Source organism: Phoenix dactylifera, chromosome 4, assembly GCF_009389715.1.
Source record: "Phoenix dactylifera cultivar Barhee BC4 chromosome 4, palm_55x_up_171113_PBpolish2nd_filt_p, whole genome shotgun sequence".
In the NCBI taxonomy this organism is placed as follows: Eukaryota; Viridiplantae; Streptophyta; class Magnoliopsida; order Arecales; family Arecaceae; genus Phoenix; species Phoenix dactylifera.
The window spans coordinates 29,895,568-29,917,740 of NC_052395.1; the positions used below are offsets into that span (position 1 = coordinate 29,895,568).

At 38.0% G+C, this 22,173-nt stretch overlaps 2 protein-coding genes across 3 annotated transcripts; one reads left to right on the forward strand and one right to left on the reverse strand.

Annotated features, from left to right (window-relative positions):
• Nucleotides 1-1,134: 1,134 nt before the first annotated feature.
• Nucleotides 1,135-7,904, reverse strand: LOC103707207 (probable proteasome inhibitor). 2 transcript variants are annotated; one of them, XM_017842818.3, is made up of 9 exons: nucleotides 7,632-7,904; nucleotides 7,266-7,452; nucleotides 7,037-7,168; nucleotides 5,254-5,328; nucleotides 2,562-2,639; nucleotides 2,442-2,473; nucleotides 2,297-2,357; nucleotides 2,116-2,193; nucleotides 1,135-1,530 (listed from the first exon to the last, which is right to left on the reverse strand). In XM_017842818.3, the coding sequence occupies exons 1-9, from the start codon at nucleotides 7,792-7,794 to the stop codon at nucleotides 1,458-1,460; spliced, it is 879 nt and encodes a 292-aa protein (XP_017698307.3). In that variant the 5' UTR covers nucleotides 7,795-7,904; the 3' UTR covers nucleotides 1,135-1,457. The 2 variants fall into 2 exon arrangements, with proteins under 2 accessions (XP_017698307.3, XP_017698309.3); XM_017842820.3 differs by lacking the exon at nucleotides 2,562-2,639.
• A 4,127-nt stretch (nucleotides 7,905-12,031) lies between these two features.
• LOC103707156 (UDP-glycosyltransferase 71K1-like) lies at nucleotides 12,032-19,966 on the forward strand. Its single transcript, XM_039126090.1, has 2 exons — nucleotides 12,032-13,646; nucleotides 19,788-19,966. The coding sequence occupies exon 1, from the start codon at nucleotides 12,197-12,199 to the stop codon at nucleotides 13,640-13,642; it is 1,446 nt and encodes a 481-aa protein (XP_038982018.1). The 5' UTR covers nucleotides 12,032-12,196; the 3' UTR covers nucleotides 13,643-13,646; nucleotides 19,788-19,966.
• Nucleotides 19,967-22,173: the final 2,207 nt, after the last annotated feature.

The following is a 22,173-nucleotide window of genomic DNA, read 5'->3' on the forward strand; positions in this document are numbered from 1 at the left end:
AATACAGCTCATTCAAGGTCGGTTCTCACGGTCATCATCGATGTTTGAACTGGAACCCTCCATGCAAAGAGGGATGCCAACTGAGCAAAGTCCAATTGGCTATATACATGCAGTTGTGCACCTTAAAAAAAACAAACACATCTTGTGACCTAAAAGCCAAACGCATCCTGTGAAACTGTATGTCCAGCATTTTGCTATTTAAGCCTCTTGATACTTATGAGTTAAATTTTGTTTTAATGGTATCATGAGGAGAATACCCTCATATAACCCAAAATTCTTACCTATCTCAAGCATAAATATTATCCAAGGTTTGTATGTCCAACATCTTGTGTAGCCTATTACCATTATTTAGAAAACACATAGATTATCAAGGAACACCAACAAATAAAAAATAAGTGAAGGATCACTTTGGTTCATCTTGCAGTGCAAAACATTAATTGATGATCAATGGCTACAACAAGGGTCAGTCAAGTGAGCCAGAATTCTCTGGTATGCGTTCTACCTACACGCCGACAATACCATCTATCTTGGACATGTATGGATGTCGCCTTCATCGCGATCAATTATGTTTGGCACCCAACGCAACGTTCCCTATTTTCGAGATGGGCGACGGCCATCCATTTCCTGGATGATTATCTAGGCATGTAAGCTCCCTGCAGTGCATAACAAGTTTGAACTCTCCATCAAGCCGTCATAGTAGTTAATCCACCCCAAGCACACTGAAAACAGTGTTGAATGCAAAGTGGGAAAGGATGAATCCACCTGTTTTTTCTAATAGGTCGTAGATTTTGATGCTCAGTGTTTTTGGGACCGGGATCAAATTTAGTCCCAGATAAGTATAGCTCATATTAGTGCCTGATTAGGCGTATAGGAGTAGTGTTTGTGGTCCTATGAGATTTTGAAGCACAGTTCATGCCTGTGTTTGAATCACAGGATTTTCCGAGCTTATCTCCGTGTTAGCTAATATGTATTACCGGCCATGCCTGCATAAATAAATAGCTACTATCCTTGCTCTTATCAATTCTACCAGTCTCTAATTCATTGCAATCTTATGTATTTATGCATCCTAACTCTTTTGAGCCTTGAAAATTATAAGCATGTATATCAGTCATTGACTCAAGGATTGCAGCAAAAAAAAAAAAAGATGAGAGATTTGCTTTGAGACAATTTAGCGAACCCCCCAGGAGGAAATGAAAAAAAACAAGGAAAAACAAAGAGAGAGCTCATACGCACATCAGGTTACAGTTCTTGACTGGATCGCTCAAACATCTATTTCATCTATAAACTAACCAAAAAAAGTCAAACCAAAACAGTAGCTTGTACAAACATCAAGTTACAGGCCATTAACTGATCTATCAAACAACGATTATATTTATAAAATACCTGTAACTGTTAGGGTATGTTCTGAGAAAATCAAAACTTCAGTGCATGAAAGGATCTGATGCTCCATCAGGTGCCTATATACAATCAGGATCTCTGGGGAAAAATTGAACATCTGGATGAGTACCACTCCCAGGCTGTCGCGGTCGCCTGTAAAAATTCACCATAAGAAAATGAGCACATAAGGTATAAACTCACCAATGAAAGCAGCACAACCAACATTTAGTCACATGACTTGCGACAAGTGAATTTAACAGCTTAATAAACCTAAATAACCTTAAGGCCCAATTTGATCAGCACCTACTGAATGGATACGGGCTCTCTTTCACAAGCGACAATGGGTATTTTCTTCTTAGACCTAAACAGTTGTATCCAAGTTCTAACCAAGGCAACTTTGTGAAACCATGAATGGTAACTTCTGATAACTAAAGAGCTACAGGAGAAGAAATGGATTACCCGTGCCACTTTGAGGGCTTTTTTAAAAATCTTGCGATTAAAAGTTTGTCTTTATTCTGAAATGAATGATGCTTTTCTTTTAGAATTTAAGGAATAAGGTGCTTGTCTAGTATCTTCAACAATTATTTTAGCTATAAGCATATCAACAACCCCTTGCTTTGTCAGTCCAACAAGTAATTACACTATTGGTTTTTCCTACACTTGCTATATGCCAGTTAAAGACACAACATCAATCACTAGCTAAAGCATCTAATTACAGAAAGGCTACAACAATTGTACCTTGCAAAACGACCTGGCTCGAAACCTGGGACACCAGGAGGGCCATATGGATCAAAGCGAGCACCCGGTGGCACACCCCTGTTTCAATTGTATATAATTAGAGTTTTAGTTCGACAAACAGAGAAAATGAAAGTGAAAAATATTTGTTTTCTTTTGATAAGGAAAGAGATAGTGTACTCACGGAAGTCCACCAAGAGAACCAGGAAATTTACCAGAACCAAACCAGCGTGGATCATTTGGCCCTGCATCATTAAAGCAAAGACTAAGCAACATTGGAAAAAAAAGCCTACTAATAAATGGCCTTTTAAAAAAATTGGATAACATACCTACGAGCATGTCACCACCCACACCAGAGGTCCTGGGAAAAAGCACAAAATGATGGCTAAATATCCAAAGCCAAGTTACAAGACTACAAAATGGTTATGGTGGGACTAGGAAAAAAAAACCTCTCAGGATAGAAGCCACTGCCGGGTCCAGGAAAAGCATCATTAAATTCAAACGGTGGAATAGGAGGATATACAATACTATGCACAAAAGAACAAATGAACAAAAAATAGACGAATTAGAATCTAAAAGTTATTCAAGCATCAGATAGGTCAATGCATGTGTTAAACTAACCAACAGAAAAGGAGAAATTACTTCAAAAAAAAAACAATGAATTAACAAAATATGTGGATGCCTTGTATAGGATGAAACCAGGTGCAAATTGAAGATGCGACACAAACATTGAAGGAATCATCAGACAATTGTATTTGCAGGCAAACCATCATCACAAACTACTTTACCTAATTGTGTTTTGCAGTTAGTTGTTAAGTTCACCAAAACTCAAGTGTATTTGCAAAAAAACAAAAACAAAAATTACATATGCATATCAAGTTAGACTATACATGTTATTTTAACTCCTTAAAAAAGAAGTTAATGATTTTAAAATAAAGGATGGATTATCCAAATTAAAGATCCAACCTAATGAACATGACCTACACTCCAACAAATGCCTAGAAACCAAAATTCTTTGTTAGTCTCTAACCTAGCATCAAGTTGGTACAAATATGAATGGTATCAATTGTGCTAGTACTGCAAAATACATGATAGGCCACATAACTTAAAAACCCACATTATGGATCATGATCTACAAATCTAAGAACATGGGTAGATTTAAATTCACTAGGTTTTGATGATTAAATCATAATAAAGCACAATATCATGCAATTAAAATCACCCATTTAGACACGTACTTGATGGTTATGTTAAAGACCATGAAAAAACCATGACTTTTGGTTTCTAGGCATTTTTTTGTGTAGATCATGTTCAACAGTTTGGATCTTGAATCAAATAGTCAATGATTGATTTTTAACCATTAACTCCTTTTATAAAGAGTTAAGGTGTGGAATCCACCTCTATGCATATTTGACAATCTGCAACACTGATGTCCAAAAAATGAACCCAGTACACATATGCTCAATGCCAAAACCCCAAATATTTTTTGTGCAATTTTTTTTTTTTGAAAATATAAGACTTCACGATGTCTATAGCTTTGTTCCTCCAAAATCTGGATACTAATTACCCAAATTATGGGCCAAGTATTTTCAAGAAAGACAAGCTCTCTGCCTGACTCCTCTTCTCCCTTGTGCACATCCATCATTACCAATTCAAGGCAGCCTTTTCCTCCAATCTATGATTTTCCAGTTTTCTGTTTTGAATAATTTCTTGTGACATGCTAAAACCACACATTTCTTTTGAAAGAAGAAAGACTTCCACGATAAACATGAATTAGGTTTAATGCCTTTCTTCCCACCCAAGAGCAACCATAATGAGAAAATCCTAGATAAAGATTAGTGTTCTGTGAAAGGTAGGGAAACAACTTGACTTCCCAGGCTAATATCTAGGAAGTTGTCTAGGTACTTAATAACTGCTTGGTGCTCTAGTTGTCACATTTATTCTTTATGTATTGTTTGTAGTTTTCAGAAAAACTACAAATATATTGTCCTTTATTGATAGATATGCTTCCCACAGCCTGGAGAATATAACTTAAATAGTTGGTGACCTTGTTTCTGATACACTTTCCACACTCAATATATGTTTAAATCTATCTAGAAGTGAGGTTTAAGTTGCAATATCTGTATATAGATTTAATAAATTATCAGGTAAATTTTTAATTTAGCATCCTACTTAGGCCTTTGAGAGGTTACTGTCAAGGATCTCCCAGACAGATAAAATCATCACTCAGTATCTAGCGCTTCATTGTACAGATTTAATGTTAGACAGTAAACATAGAGCACAAGCATATCAAAATAAGGATATGCAAACTGTGTAGGCTCTAAAGGTTTCACGGCCTAAGACCAGAGTAGCCAGTCTGACAACCTTGATCATTAGACTGGCCACTCATGTTGTATGGATCAGAATGTTAGGCAATGAATAAGGTGATCTAGCATCAGCTAGAGATGGTCTTGATAAAGGGACGTACAGGATGGATGCCAACATGTAAAACAAACATGCTTCCTGATTAGAAATTTAGGTGTTGGATACAGATAATAGTGAAATAAGACCTTTGAAGCAAGCCATAAAGATGGTACCAGCCCTGTTTCATGTTATATCAAGCAGGGAGAGAACCTTGGCCATTAAACACCAAGTTAAAAATAATATTTGAGCAACATGAACATTATCAATAATGCTTGTCTCGTAATACGTTAGTCCCAGCTTTGTAGATTAAGTTAGTTTCCAAATTGTAGATGTGCAATCCTTTTATCGAAATTCTCATCCAAGTCTTCTTTAGCCAATTCTATATTCACCGACTGCCTAAGCACAACATAGTTAGCAATTTAGCCATCCAGCAGGCTGTGTTTCCTGACAAAGAGAAAGCTAGAGAAGATTTTGTTGTCCATGTTGTGTGTGTGTGTGTGTGTGGAAAACAAAGAAAAGTTCACCAAGCATCTGAACCAGAATATCATGCTTAATCAAATTGCTAATTCATGAAACTAACTTTGGTTTATTATACCAAGACTAAGTTTACACCTTTTTAATCGACAATATACCAACAAAATAACTTCAAAAGTTTTAAAGAGCTAAATTTCATGAACAAGCAAGCAAAGTGCAGAAAAGGTTTAATGGCACCAAAAATAATACAGTGCTAGTGCATACCCTGAATTTTGAGGTTGATGATCAACTGGAATTCTGATAGCAGGTTCGGCAGTACTTTTATGCAAACCTTCACCACTGTCCACAGTGTAAAAGAATTAAAGTTTGACATCTATATTAGGGTTGCACAACCATATATCAATGCAGCTTTAACATTTGCAAGTGAAATTGCGATGATTCTATTGATTTGATAGAACATTCAATATAGAACCAACACTAGATGGAAAGCACCCACAATTCTAGCAATATGCAGTAGACACAAAAGGCAAGATCTGCCACAATTTGTTAGTGCCCACACTTCACAGTAGTGAGAATAAGGATGTCCATGATATATACATGTAGCTCAAGGATAACAAGATATTTTACAGTCATCTATCCTAGACCTTGTACATATTTTAATTATAAATGCAGATGAACATCTGAACCAACAAAAGAAGCAACACTACAAGTTCTCTTCCTCCTAAATCCCAAATTTCCAATGAGAATCATAGTCCCAACAACCACTTTTCTGATACTCCTTGTTTTGACACATTATAATTATAATACATTAAATTGACAAGAAAGAGAAAGCTCTCCTATCTCCAAAAATCAGAAAAATTGTGAAGAAAATCAAAGAAAAAGCAGCCAAGTTGGCTGCCACATCATCTTGTGCTTCAGTATGCTATTAATAAACATAGTGATCTTAACTAAGCTTTGTCTTTAATTAGACATCAGTTATCAAAAATATTACCATATTAAATAAAAGCTTTGATACAACAAAGGAGAGTAATAAATTATTTACAATATTATAATAAATACAAGCTTTAAACCTATGTGGTGCATGATGTATCCAAACAAAAAGATCAATATTTTGTTAAAAAAATTGTCCAAAAAAGTTAACTCCAACTTTAACAAAAATAAAAACCTCAATCTTCTCAAGCCAAGTTGTACCCTAGCAAGAGATGAGAGTACATGCTGGTGACTCCTTTTCAACTACATAAGACTCCCGAATGCATGAGATCCAACCCAAACTGATTTTGAAACTAAAATTTAGACATATTTGGCCAACTCTTGGGGATGTTAGATCGATTGTACTTTATTTTTAAGTTTGATCAAGAAAAGATCTCGGATGACCTGCCAAAGCATGAAAGCTAGGTCAGAAAATTTATTCCACAACTAACATAAACTCGAAATTGTTAACCAATCTTCATTGCATCAAAGCAGGTCCATCTAAACCTAGTTAGGTTGAATCCAATTTCATGAGATCCATAGCCGACCCATTTTGAAGTTGTATCTTAATCTAGACCTATATCTAAACATTAGCTCTATTTAAGTTTGATTCGGTCAGGTTGAATAGGGATAAGATTTTTTTTTGTTTTGCAAGTTATCTTTGTTCTATTTTATTTCTAAATAAACTCTACAAGTTTGTTGATTTGGTTAGCATTTGAGACATTCATAATTATTACACTAATCAATTTATTTCACCATATCTCAATTTATATATAATTTTGACTTTTCCTAAGAAGTATGATATTAGCTCATGTAACCAAAGCTTTATTTACTTTTTCAAGTTTTAGTTTTAACTATTACATTAGTTAGTGCTTTAATTCTAAAAAAATGGATTTTACTAGCACATAACTAAAGAAACAAAGGACATTTTTGGGTTGCAATTCTGAGAAGTGGTTATTCATGAGAATCATATTTTTGCCAGCTATCAAACAAATGAAACCTACTCCGAAATGAGAAAGCACCACGAACATGGGCAAGAGTAGAAAAGAATAGTACAGAGGCAATTTCATTCACAAACCTGCTCCCAACCTTGGGTTCCAATTTGGCCAAGATACCGAAATTCAAGTTCTTGACGAGGCCCTTCAAATCCTTGTACAACTCCCCATAATTACTCATCTGATTTCTATCATCAGACAAGTAATCATTCACCCTTCAAATATGTTGCAACCAAACAAAATTAAAAATCCAACCCAGAAATCAAACAAGTTATAATCCTTAAGAGTTGAAAATCTTAAAAAAATTAATACTTGATTTGGAGGTTGAATGGTTCCTTCTGCTCTCCCTCAAGATTCAAGCCGTCAATCGCAAGGATATCTCCGATCACCAGGCACCTCACCAAGACATTCTTTTTCTGACCCTTCTCGGTCTTGGAGTACAAGAAACCATAGCTGTCCTCCAGCTCGTTCCACCCCTCGATCCCCACCTCTTCCCCACCTAAAATTTATCCAAAAAAAATAAAGAATCATTTTATTTTCGTTCAACAATCTAGTTAAGTTGAACGGGATTGAAGGACCGTGTTTCCCAAATTCCCAAATTTTTTGAAAAAAAGAAACACACGATTTTTCGGTTCAAGAATCAAGCTTTAAGAAGTATGGGATCAAAGAGAGACGCACCGATCGGAGGATTATCGGATAAGGCGTTCTTGCCGGTGGCGGTGAGGGAGAAGCCGGCGGCGAGGAAGGAGGCATGGACGGCGAAGGCGACCTTGTCGTGGGGGTTACGGAAGGACGGGCGGGAAGCTCTGATGACCGCTATTACCACATTCTCCGTAGCCATCTTCTCGTTCTTGCTCTGGTAGGGTTCGATTATCCCCTTTTCTAGGATTCTTGGAAGGTGGACGGTTTTCTTGAGGCAAACTTCTTCCCTAATCCCTACAAGGCGGTGGAAGTCTCTAAAAGCTCGGGAGCAAAAGACCATGGAGACCCGCGCAAGATGTCGGTGGATTTCAGCACGGTGAAACCCGTCATGGGTATAATAGGAAGGTAGCATTTCAATAGACGGTCGCAATCTCATCTGATATGTTTGCATACATGTATGTATGTGTGGCCGTCGTTGGAAAAAGTTCATGGAATATTTAGGGCCGAGAGAGAAAATATTCTTTTTAGAGGTTTGGGCCGCCAGCTCCTAAAATAATGGCCGTATCGGCTGTATGAATTGTAAGTACGGATACAAATGGATCGGATTGGATTATGGGTGGCCTGATTCAATCTAGTTTTTTATTTGAATTCTAATTTTGGACTCAGATCAAATTTCATAGAAAATCGGGTCGGATCAGATCTGCCGTTACAATTTTTGATCTAACAGATCATTCGAGTCGGGTCAGATGTACTGTTATAATTTTTGACCCAACAGATCATTCGGGTCGAATCAGGTCTATGTATAATTTTTGTACCATAGCTCCTTTTGCTATTCTAATTAATGGTATTGCTTCGGAGACCTTCTATTCTTCTATTGGTGTGAGACAAGGTTGTCCTCCATCTTCCTATTTATTTGTTGTATGTAAGCTAATTTTTTATGGATATATCAGCCTGCTTTAGTGGGGGCAACTCTCTCTTATCTTCCTGTTGCTGATGGCCGCATTTTATTTATCCGAGATATTTTATCTAATGTTTGAGCTTCGTCTACTATTATAAAGAATTATTGTAAAGTCTCTGATCAGAGAGTGTATTCTGAAAAATCTATGGTGAAAGTCAGTCCGAAGGTTAATACACTTATCATGCAACGTATAAAAAATCATTTTCATATCAAAGAATCAGATCGATATTACCTGGTTTTATCTGGGTTTTCCTTTCTCTGGAGGGAGACCATCTTGAAGTGATTTAAGTAATATTGTACAACAATTTTTGGATAGATTGGAGGGATGGAAGTGAAAGGATTTGTCTATATATGATGGGTAGAATCACTTTTATAAAGTTTATCCTATCTGCTCTTCCCATCTATTTGATGACCAATTCTATAATTTCCAGAGGTGTGCTTTTAAAGTTGGAGAGCATGATTTGGAACATTCATCGGACTCAACTGATAATTCTAAATAGGTGCATTTGATTTTTTGGGATTGCATTTATCAACCTATCCTAGAGGGTGGTTTGGGTATTCCTTCTTTAACTGCTAGAAGTGAGGCTTTAATGACCAAGCATGCTGTGAGATTTCTTTTGGAACAAGATGGTTTCTGGAGTTCATTAATGAGAGTGAATTATGGATCTTAGTCTTTTATGCCTTCAACCTGTCCTCCTAGTAGTTCCCCAATTTGGAAGAAGATACATTCAGGGCTCGTTTGGTTCGCGGGAAAAGAAAGGGGGAAAGTGTGGTCAACGGGAAAGTAATGAGATGCCTCTTATTTGGTTGGAGTTTTCAAAAGAGAGAGAAGGAAAAGTTGTATTCCCATGGGAATGTGATTCCCACATTTCATGGGAAAGTCTTTCCCATGAGAAACATGGGAAAGTTACTTTCCCATGAGGCGGGAATCACTCCATTTTTACTTTTTCCCAAAAAGTCCCTTCAGCATTAAAGAAGCATTAAAGAGGCATTAAAAACCTAATTTTTATTAAGGGCATAATAGGAATTATATATAACTTTCCTAGGAAAGTGGATGGCCAACCAAACATAAGCACCTTGAAAATTTGTCACTTTTTCATGGTCAACCAAACATGCCAAAAGTACTTTCCTAGGCATCCTCTTCCTAGGAATTTGTTTCCCAGGAATCATATTTCTAGGAAGGAAAATGCTTCCCGCGAACCAAACGAGCCCTCATATGCTTTAGCTCGGTGGCCTACTCACGTTGATTCTATTTCATTACAAGGGCTTGTGGCAAAGGATCTGTTTATTGGAGGAGAAAGGAGATGGAATCAGCCTTTTCTCTCTAATTTTGGCGAAGGAGTTAGTAGATAAAATCTTTTTGCTTCCAATATTGGGTGGCGATAGCTTTGATGGATTAGGATAGGGTCCATCTTCTGGCTTGACAATTGAGATAACCTATTTTTATTAACTATCTTTGGTCAAATCTCAGCTAAACCATAGTGTTGATTGGGTTTGGAGGATATGTATTCATCCTAGGATTGCACTATTTATGTGGAAAGTGGCTTGGAACCGGTTACCATGTCGAGATTTTCCACATCAAAGAGCCTTTCTTAATCCAAGTCATCGTGATTTATGTTTATATACTGAGGACTGCAGAACTCATGTTCTAATCAGGCACACACCGGCAGCCAAGGTTTTAGAGGGTAGCCCCCCTTTAGGATTCTTCTATTTTTTAAAATATTTCTCTTGATGAGTTTTATTAAAAAGAAGTCTTTTAGCAAAGATAAAAGATTTGAAGCAGTTTTTGATGTGTTGTATCACCTATGAAATCTGGATGGCTAGATAAGATCGTCTTTTTCAAAGTACTAGGTTTAGTGCTCGGCTAATTTTGCTAAAAGTTTTTATCTAAGCTCAAGAGTTTGCCTATGTGTTTGATTCAAAAGAACCTTTGATAGAAGGAAAGTTTGTGGCTTTTTTTATATAGTTTCTGCATCCCTATATGTATCTTATTTTTCTTGAGAGCCACCAGCCTCTCCTTTCTCAAGGTCAATTTTAATAGCAGTGTACAAGAAAGAGGTGCTTTTGGTGGAGCATACTTTGCTATAAGATGTGCCAGTGGAACTATATTAGCTGCTAGAGGTGTCAAGATTTTTAATACAATTGTGCAGATGGTGGAATTACTAGCTACATGAGAAAGATTGACTTATGCTATGTAAAAATTGAGAGCTTCTCACATTTATTAAGAGGGAGATTCTTCGACAGTTGTTAGATGGTCTTTTGATCCACCTCCTGCTCATGCTAGGATTGCATGATTATTGGTGGATGATATGTGCCCTATTTTATTGAGGTATCACATATTTATAGGAAAGTTACAAGTGCTGTTGATTGAATGGCGAGTTGTGCGGCCAATTACGCTAGAACTATATTTTAAAATTTTTCAACAAATATTTCTGCCTAACTTTTGAATATTTTATTTTTTGATTTTTATGGATGTATCTATACTCATTATTTAATCCGTCCGACTTAGTAAAAAAAATCTTTATTACTCTGAAGTTTCTTATTTATCATACTAGTGCAAATAGACTAAGGTCTAGGCTATCTTGATCTTGATCGCTCATTGAGATATACAATATCTTGAACCTTAAAGAGACCTAAAAGATGTAAAATATGCGACTCTAAAATTAACGCAAAAGAATATGCAACAACTTTTGGTGATTTAAATATTATTTTACTTTTTCAAAACGAAGATATACCATAGACAAATGGGAATTCGCTATCTTATTGCAACTTGCATAGGGCTTCTTGCACGAATCTAATCTAAATTTATTTTGTATTTATTTCTACCAAATTAAACAATCATTCGGTAGTCACATGACAACCACCACTTTATCAATAGCATCAAGTTAGTGGACACCTCATTTCCTATTATTTAATCTTTTCCTTTCTTTCTTATTGAGAATAAAAACCTCTCTTGCGTAACAATATTTTTACTAATTTAGTCAGCACATATTTTTACCGGCTCGTCCGGTTTGTGAAATTTTTTATATTAAAATATTTTGTTTGAGAAGCTAGTGCATGCATATATGATACTTGGGAAAATAGGTTTTACATATTTAATTGATTATAAAAAAAACATATTTCAAAATAACTTATATTTAGTACAATACATTTTTTTAAAAAAAATTGTATAAAATAGCTATTATTTTTTTAATAAATTTTTTTATCATATCCTATTTAAAAGCTTAAGAGTATTTTGAAAAAATAATCTTAGTTTCGGACCGAAAAAAATTAAACTTTTTTGTATGTGATATAATTTTTATAATAAAATATAAAAATTTTATTTTTATATATATGCTATTTTTTATCTCTCAAACTTACAACTAAATATAATATATTATTTTTTTTTTTTTTTTGACAACATTTTTTTTTAACGGACCAAACGTGTATTTAAGTCGACCCCATTGACACAGCAATATTTTTCCCCCGAGGAAGCCTAAGGCAGAATTATTAGTTCGGTAACCGCCGATCATTCGAGGAGATTCCCGAAAAAGTTCGTCATTGTTCGTCAGCCTCTACCTTCCGCCCTAGGGCTGCGGGACATTGAAGCCCTTCCAATTGCGAATCCATCAATTCCCCTGCATTACTCCTGGAGGGACAGAGGATGGGAAAAATCAGCCTGGTTTTCCTGCCGATCTGGGGCGCCGGCCACCTGGTGCCCATGGTGGAGACGGCCAAACGCCTCCTCCGGTTCCAACAAGAGGAGAAGATCTTCTCCGTCACCGTCCTCCTCATCCAACCCCCAAACCCGGCATCAGCCTCCACCTTCTCCCCCTACGTTCAGTCCGTCGCTTCCTCCGGCCTCGATATCCGCTTCCAAGACCTCCCGCCTGTTGATGCCCCCACCGACACCGACGGCGCCGAGGACTTCATCTCCCTCTACATCCAGAGCTACAAGCCCCACGTCAAGGCCGCCCTCGCCCTATCCTCCATTCCTGTCGCCGCTCTGGTCCTCGATCTCTTTGCCACCACTATTATTGACGTGGCTGACGAGCTCGGTGTCCCGTCCTACATCTTCTTCGCCTCCACCGCCGCCATGCTCGCTCTCACGCTCCATCTCCCGATTCTCCACGACAAGATTCCGGTAGAATTTGGGGAATTGGAAGGCGACGTAGAGGTCCCTGGAGTTCCTCCCATTCCGCCCCTATCCATGCCGACTCCCTTAATGAACAAGAAGAGCCGGGTCTACACTTGGTTTGTCTTTCACGGCAAACGGTATCTGGGAGCTAAAGGAATTATAGTTAACACGTTCAAGGAGCTAGAGCCAGGACCACTGGAGGCACTAATGGAGGGCCGCTGCGTGCCAGGCCACCCCACGCCGGCCATCTATCCAGTAGGACCAGTCATCGCCCTTGAGGATGACGGGGATAAGGCTAATTCCGAGCGGCACGAGTGCATGAAGTGGTTGGATGGGCAACCACCGGCGTCGGTGCTGTTCTTGTGCTTCGGGAGCATGGGCAGCTTCGGCGCAGCACAGGTGCGAGAGATGGCTCTCGGGCTGGAGCGAAGTGGGCACCGGTTCTTGTGGTGTCTCCGGACATCTTCGACGGGGAAATTCTGGCACCCGATCGATGCAAATTTGGGGGAAGTACTGCCCGAGGGGTTCTTGGAGAGGACCGGGAAAAGGGGATTGGTGTGGCCAAGTTGGGTGCCGCAGAAGGAGATATTGGCTCACGAGGCGGTCGGGGGATTCGTGACGCATTGCGGGTGGAACTCGACCCTGGAGAGCTTGTGGTTCGGGGTGCCGATGCTTGGATGGCCGCTGTATGCGGAGCAGCACCTGAATGCTTTTGAGATGGAGAGGATGCTTGGGGTGGCTGTGCAGCTCAAGGTGGACAGAAGGGGAGGGGGATACGTTGGAGCCGAGGAGTTGGAGAGGGGAGTCAGGTGTTTGATGGGGGACTCTGAGGACGGGAAGAAGGTGAGGGCGAAGGCTGAAGAGATGAGACTGGCAATCAAAAATACCATAGGGAAAGGAGGGTCATCTTATAATTATTTGGAGCAACTAGCTACGGACATGAGCAAAGGCGGGGCTTCAGACAAATATTAATCTGGTATGAAGATGTTGTACTTTTCCTTTTGAGCACTCCCTTGCCTGGTGAAATGCATGGCCTGTTGAATTATTAGCTTACCGTGTAGGTTAATGGCTATGGCTGTCATGCGAGGCTGGTGGATTACAATTTTAGTTCAACCCGTCTTTAAATGCATTTTGCATCTATCGCTGAGTTTTAAGGGTCGTATGCATTTTAAGGCCAGGTCTCAAATACTTTTAGTCAGATTTTAGATCAAATTTAATTTTAGTATTTTTTGTGTCCAAATCTGGCCATGATCAACTCTAGTCTCAAAACATTTACAGTCCGTACAAACTTCATTTTTTGCTAATTTACATGGCCAGCCCACTGTTAGAAGTATATGATATATATATATATATATAGACACATATAAGTACGTATTGTATTATTGCAGGACCGCGTTAATGTATTGTCTCTATGCTTGAATATGGGAGGGGGTCATTTGTTCATGCTAAATTCACATGGTCAGTGTGATCGCACGCTTTTGCTGTTATGAAAAAAATTAGAAAATTGGGGATCTGTTTTTTGACTGCAAGGATTTATTGATTCGAAATATGAAGTTCTATATTTTAGAGCGCCCCCAAGCCGGTATAGCTTTAGTTGACTGGACTATATTTCCTCCCCTAGTACAGAGACTTCCTAAGTCAACTACAAGAACTGATCCAACCTTTTCCATCCTCTATTTCTTCCAAAGTAACTAATCCAACAAAGAACCTTCAATCAACCATGTCAACAGAATTTTGTTATTAACGATTAAATGATATTGCAGAAGAAAGAGTAACAAAGGATGCACATCTCCTCTTTCAACATTTTACTCGTTTGAACAATCCTGGTTGTTGTCTCGGAGAGCCATTACACGATCATGTGGCCTTCATGTTTATGTATGATTGGTAAGGTCCTAATCATACTTCTCCAGAGTAGAGGATGATATGTTGTTTTAGCTTTTATCATAATTACTAGTTAATTTTTAAGGGGGCATCTAGTATTGGATGATTATCCCGAAATCAAGAATGATACGGATGGAGGTGATAAGATCACCGCATTTAGTTGTATAACAACGATTCTATGTGGCAGTAATCCCAAACCACCTCCACTTCTCAAATTATTGCCTAACCTAGTGATCGGATACCCTCTTTGAGGTCGGATATCCAAGATCACTCCAGGGCAGTGATCTGGGGCTGAAATTTGAAAAACTGCCCCAAGGGACATTCAAGCCATTAGGCTTATTTTTTTTGGTTTTATTACCCTCTAATTTTAAATTATATAAAGTATAATATTTTTACAAATATAAAGAATAATATTTTTGAGGTTGAGGAAAAGTTGGGCTTCTTGAAGTGTGATGAAGACTTGCCGTAGGTGCTCGAGATGGTCCTCCTTCATCTAGCTATACACAAGGAGGTCGTCGAAGTAAACAACAAGGAACTTGCTAGAGAAGGATTTGAATACCTGGTTCATCAGGCGCATAAAGGTACTCGGAGCATTCAAGAGTCCGAATGGCGTCACAAGCCACTCGTAGAGGCCTTCCTTCATTTATCTGGTGGTAGCCGCTCTTAAGGTTGACCTTGGAGAAGATCTTGGCACCTTCTAGCATATCGAGCATGTCGTCCAGGCGGGAGATGGGGAAGCGGTACTTGATGGTGATTTTGTTGATGGCATGGCTATCGATGCACACTCTCCAGCTTCTGTCCTTCTTGTAGGTCAGCAGTGCTGGTACCGCGCAAGGGCTCGTGCTTCGCGAACTAGTCCCTTGCGGATCAAATCCTCCATCTAGTTCTGCAGGATCCCGTGCTCCTTGGGGCTCATCTAGTGGTGTTGAAGGTCTAGGAGGCTAACACTGGGTATAAGATCGATTTGGTGTTGAATGTTTCGCATGGGAGGAAGGCCGTCAGGTAACTCCTCGAGCATGATGTCCTTAAAGTCTTGAAGTAGGAGGTGCACATCTCTTGGAAACTCTACCAATTTGGGCTCCTCTCCTTTAATCACAAGGGCATAGATTTTTTCAGTATCTTTCAGGTCACTTTAAAAATTATTAGTAATTAGAAAGGATTGTCCCTCCACTCGGAAAGGCTTGGGACGAGTTCCTTCTCGCATAAGTCCAAGGACAATCTTATGCCCATTTTTGGTGAAGGCATTAGTATTGTCTCGACCCCTATGGATGGTGTTCACATCAAACTGCCAAGGTCTGCCTAGTAGAATATTGCAGGTGTTCATATCCACTATATCACATAATATCTCATCTTCATAATGTTTCTCAATAGAAAGTTGAACTCTACAGCGCAAAGTTACCTTGATTTCACCAATGTCTTTGAGCCATCCGATTTTGTAGGGAGTTGGGTGCGTCTCTGTAGGGAGTTGGAGCTTCTCCACCATGGACTTGGAAACAATGTTTTCACTACTTTTGTCGTCGATGATGAGGTCGCACACCTTCTGGTTGACAGTGCACCTAGTTCGGAAGATGCAATGCTGCTGGGAGTCAAGTTCCTGGCATGGTGTGTATATCAATCATTGCACCACGAAGGAGAGAGCTTCCCCTTCATCCTCGTAGGTGATGGCCTCATCGTCGTAGCCCTCCTCATCTAATGCATCATCGTGTCCCTCGTCAATATTGTCGGCTTCGGCGAGATTGGTCATCGCTCGTTTTGGGCATTGGTTGGATAGGTGCCCTGGTTGATTGCACCGGTCGCATTTAATTTCTCGCGATGGAGCATACGGATTGGTGGAAGAAACCCGTGTCGCGTTGTTTCCTCCGGTCGACTTGGATTGGTGATTGCCAACCTCTTTGTTCACAATGGGTGAGGCCTCTCGAAGAGGAGCCTTTGTTTGAAGTGAGCTCGCTTGTTGAAGGGGTTGGGGCGCCTCGTCCGTAGGTGGGGCCCTTTTGAGTAACCCACTCCAACTACTTTTCGGCCCTTGTAGCTAGTTAGACCGCGTCATGGAGACTGTAAACCAGTTGGAGGTAGACCCTTTTCTGTTGGAGTCCACCCACGAACTGAGCAACTTATTGTATTTCTGTCTCCTCCAAGTTGTTGCGAGCAGAAAGCCTGTAGAACTCGGCGGTGTAGTCATTTATGGACCATGATCCTTGTTGGCAATTTTGATATTGCTAGAAAAGGACTTGGTCATAGTCAAGGGGAAGGAATCGGGCTTGCAACATCTTCTTCATTCGTGGCCAGGAATGTATGGGTCCTTTGCCTTGTCGCGTGCGAGAGATTTGTAATTGCTCCCACCATGCCAAAACCCTCCTTTAAGCTTGTACACTACCAGCTTGACCTTTTTTTCCTCTGGGGTCTTTATGTAGTCGAAGAAGCGTTCGACCTCTGCGAGACAATCGAGGCAGTCCTCGATATAGTTTTTTCTGGTTTTATTAAATTATATTAAAAATATTTATTATACTTTATATTTGTACAATGAAACTATTTAATATATTACTTCCATTTCCCTTATTTCCCTAATCAAAACAAATATGACTATTAAAATAATATATTATAAGCATAAATAAAAATATTAGTTCTATAATAACAATTAATATATCTTTATAAGATTAATAATTTATAGGCCTAATAAATGTATTTTTATGAAATATATTAATAATTAGTATATTAATAGAAATATTAATTTTTATTATAATATATTTTATATGATTAATAAATTTATTTTATGGAATATATCAAAGGCAATTTTGGTATTATATAGCTAGTGATCTTGGATTCCTATGAAATACCAAACAGATTATTTGTGAATATCCGAAAATTTTTAATCACTCGAACATAGCATACCAAATACGACGATCTTATATTCTCGAGGATCATACTATCTCGAAATAAGGATTTTCGGTGATCTAAGATCATCTTGCTCATCCTATTTAGGTCACCAAATGCCATCTAAAGGCTTGCAGATTTCTGGGACCACATAAAATTGAGACAATGGCCCCTATGATGAGCCATGGATTTGTTAAGGCCTTGAACTAGTATGCATATGGAAAGTTCCATTTACACTACTCAACGCAAAAATCTCATCTATACGACTCTCCTAGTTGATGTTTAGCTCAGATTGTTTTTTTTTGGTTTAGCAATATGTAGCTGTTTACACTAAAGAACAATAGGAAAATTATAAATAATTTATCTTAACCTATTTTTTGCATGAGTTTTCTATATAACTAAAATTCTTCTTATTCTAGACAGTGTAGATAGATTGGGATAGGGCCCTTCATCTGGGTTGTTGGTTCGAGATGTAGACTTTTTTTTAAAAAAATAAATTCAAGACAGAAGCCCCATCAACTTGAAATGTTGATTAGATATGCAGAATTAGCGTTCATCCTAAGATTGCTTTATTTATGTAGAAAATAGCATGGAATTGACTCTCATATTGCGATATTTTACACCAGCATAGCCTCCACATCACAAATTATTATAACTTATGCCCTAACATAAAAGAATCCATCTCTCATGTCATTCTAGACAGCAGGTTGGCAACCCAAATCTGGAGACATGCCCCTATTTTTGATGCAGCGACCATCCTAGTTCTCTCTCTTGATGCCTTCCTCCGGACTATAAATGAGAGATTCGTTAGAGATAATCGGAGTATAGAGGCTGTATTGATGCGTTATATTGCTTATCATATTTTTTTTGGAAAGAAATGAATGTTTTTGTCAAAGTAATGTTCGAAGCTCTAGAATGATCCTCAGGAGAGCATCTAGCTAGGCCCTACCCCGAAGGGATCACTGATTGTTGGAAAAAATTGTGGCTATTCAACAGATCCTGTGATCCCACAGATGTCTTATTTCACTTGGGAGCCACCGCTCCCCGGTTTCCTCAAAGTCGGCTTTGACGATAGCACTTCAAAATAGAGGAGATTATGGTGAAGCAAGCTTCGTCATTAGAAGTGCAAGTGGTGTTGGATTGTTTGGTATTATAGTTCTTATGGCAGAATTGCATGCTACATGAAAAGGTATGTCATATACAACAAAAATTCTAAAAGCTTCTCACATCATCCTTGAGGAAGACTCTTTGACAGTTATTAGGTGGCTATCTAGTTCGCCGTCTTTAGAAATCAGTACCTATTCTTTAAAATAGGAATGTTGGAGAATGGAGTATAGTTTTACAAAATGGCACATATCTATAGAAAAACTAATAGTACTACAAACTGGATAGCGACACAAAGTCAATCGCACCGGAGGTACTTTATGGATGGCTGTGATAGATATTTCTTCTAAATTGATAGATATTTTATTTTCTAATTTTCATTGATGTATTTACTCTAGACTAGTTTAATAAATCCGATTTACCAAAAAAGAAAAATTGGTCTTTGCCAATGGGCATATAAAGAAATAAAAGGTGAAATTTATTAGGGATAGCCTAGATAGCTTGTGATTTTTATTGACATTGGCCAACAATTATATAATTAAAGACCAGTAAGCTCTTATTGTCATATTCGGACTTGAATAGATCTTTAATAAATTAGAGGTTTTGCTACAGTGCCTTTTCCTTTCCCGTACAAGTACACAATTCTAACCCCTATTTAAAATTGAATAGCTTTTAGATGAATGGCTAGATGACCAGTGGTGCAGCTTACCATATTTGGTTTTATTGATGTTCAGCTCATATTGTTTTTATCTTGATTTGGCAACATATAGCTGTTTACACTAAGGAACAATAGGAAAATTACAAATTATTTATCTTAACCTATCTTTTCATGAGATTTCTATATCACTAAAACATGCCTTTTAACTAATAATTTTTAATTCAGCCTTTGCCGGTGGAGGAATACAAAGGAAATAAAAGATGAATTTATTGTGGGATAGCCTGGATAGCTTGTGGATTTTATTAACATTAGGCCAACAATTATATAATTAAAGACAAGTGATCAGCTCTTATTGTCGTAGCCTAACTTGAATAAACTGTTAATAGTGCATTTTCGTTTTCTGTACAAGTAAATAAATCCAGCTTTTTATTTAAAATTGTATAGCTTAAGATGAATGACCAAATGATCAGTGGTACATGCCACCATATTTGATTTTATTATATTTAAATCCAGAATCCTTTCCTTTTTCATATTCAACCCTCTTACCTTATATCTGCTTCTACCTGTCTCGTTGGAGCTTTTATCTGCATCAATTTCTTGTAGATGAGATCGTGACAGAAGGTAGAAGGGTCGGAGCTTTTGGCGATCTCTTCATAACAGTCTTGGATGGGGACTACTCAAGAGGGCCGGGGATGGAGAGGAGACAAAGGGCACCCTGAAGGAGGGGAAGGGACAAGGGATCAGTGAAGACGTGCTTCGAGCGGCTATAGGCATCGAGGCAAAGGCCCTGTGTGATGAGTAAATTACAGAAAAATCCTAATATTAGGGATAAATTATACTTATATCTAATAGTTTGAAAAATCTACGCCTATCCCCTAAGATTTATTTTTATCCAACACTTTAGCTCATAACTTAACAGAATGTTAACCAAACCATTAATTTAAATAGGACTAAATGCCACGTCAAAAAAAAAATTAAAAATGACCAAACTAGCCTTAAGTGATATAACGTCACATACGGAGGAGAACAGCCGTGAGGCGCCATGGATCTGAGCTTGATCTTGATGAATTATCAGAAAAGAGCCATGTGTTAAGGAAAAAGTAATCTAGATCTCTCAAGCAAGTTGATGCTTTTAAAATTTTCTGCTGCAGAAAACTAACATCAAAAGTTTTGTTGCTTGAGCTAGCCTATCCATAGTTCAAGCCTAGCTATGGAACCGCAACTGATGCACTCTCCAAAAAGAAGAGTTCTTGCGCATGTACTTATTTGGATTTTTTTGATGATAGGTTGATAGCTCCATATATAGATATAGGAATCCTCATTTACAATGACAATATTAAGAAATCATGTTTACAGTATCGGATAGATAAAACTCAAAATCGGCAAATAGTATACCGACATCTCCGATCCCTATAATGTAGTAGGTGGGGAAGCGAGAACAAAACCTGATCAGGGAAGACGGAGGCTGGTCGGAAAGGATGTTCATCGTTGGATGTTGGTTGAGAAGGAAGTTTGTTATTGATCGCTCGTTTAGAAGGAATGCTCATTGGGAAGGGACACTCGTGGTGGGCTGGTAAAGCAGAAAAAAGCCTCTAGCCGCTTAATCTCAAAGGAAAGAAGACTCTTGAAGATATAATACTTTAAAAAATTTTGAGAGTCGAAAAAGTGAAAGAGTTGTCTTATTTTCTTATAGAGGTAATTTTAACTTTTTACAATAGATAAACAGTTTCACTAATGCTGTCAATTTAAATGGGTATATGTATAGGTTTTTACAAAATATTGGATGTAAGTGTAATAAACATAAACCTCAGAAAAAATTTTGTGAGGTTATTTTGGTCATTTTCAAAAAATTTCTAATGCGGTATTTGAGTCCCATTAAAAGTTAGCGGTTTGACTAACATTCTATTAAATTATGGGTTGAAGTATTGGATAAAAATAAACCTCACGGGGGTAAGTGTAGGTTTTTTATACTATTAGGTGTAAGCTTAATTTACTCCTAATCTCAGGATGGTTTTTGTAATTTACTCTTTTTTTTCGAGGTTCCCCAAGATTTAATCTATAGGTAGGAGTGCAAATATGTCGGGTCGGACCGGGTCATGAGTGACCCCGACCCAATCCGATTTTTGGTTTAGATTCTAATGTTGGACCCAGATCTAACCCAATAGAAGATCGGGTCGAGTTATATCCATGACAATAATTTTTGATCCAACGGATCATTCGGGTGGGGTCAGGTCCATATATAACCCAGTCCCAACCAAACAAATTTGGATCCAGATCAGGTCCAGATAAGGATATAGGCCAATACTCTAATAACTTTGCTTATACTGTAAATAATTGTATGTAAAGAATTTTCACTTCCTTAAAATAAGATTGATAGAGATATAGAAATTAGATGATGTTGTACACAGATAACGAATAAATATTTGTTTTGCTTAAAAATGGGTTAATTCTATCATTTTTAATATGTAGAACATGCTTGAGATATTATTAGCACAAGCTGGCATAATTGAGTTTAGGTATAAACTGAGTGCAGATATTATTAGCCATTTATTAACCCACTATTAGTTCATTAAACCAAAGCAGTAAGTTGTATAAAACAAAGACTGAGGAGGCTCAAGCTACATGCGAAAGTCTGACTACCACTAAACCTAACACCAAATAAAGCCTTGACCCAATGACACTAAAAGTTTGGGTCCTTCACCTATTTCTGGTATCAGTGATAGTTGCTGTCTTTTTTAAAGTTGATTTGATCTGTAACACCAATTCCACTATATGTTGCTGCGTCTCTTGTTTCCTCTTCATTTTAAGAAAATAAATTCTTCCATACATATATATTTTTTCTTTTCTTTTGATTTCATCACAACTAAATGTAATAAATAGAAGCATTCATACCCCTAACGAGCACCAATGTCTTATCTAACTCACCTAACTTCATGAAAAAATACAACCCCATAGTTTGAGACCGCTATGAAGCTCGCTATCCTTATAT

Bases quoted from the DNA above. Each gene is read 5' to 3' on its own strand.
- LOC103707207 (XM_017842818.3), bottom strand. From the start codon at position 7,794: ATGGCTACGGAGAATGTGGTAATAGCGGTCATCAGAGCTTCCCGCCCG. The intron at 7,453-7,631 runs GTGCGTCTCTCT...GATAAATTTTAG, and splicing joins ATCCGATAATCCTCCGATCG to GTGGGGAAGAGGTGGGGATC. The intron at 2,194-2,296 runs GTGAGTACACTA...CAATTGAAACAG, and splicing joins GGTTCTCTTGGTGGACTTCC to GGGTGTGCCACCGGGTGCTC.
- LOC103707156 (XM_039126090.1), top strand. From the start codon at position 12,197: ATGGGAAAAATCAGCCTGGTTTTCCTGCCGATCTGGGGCGCCGGCCAC.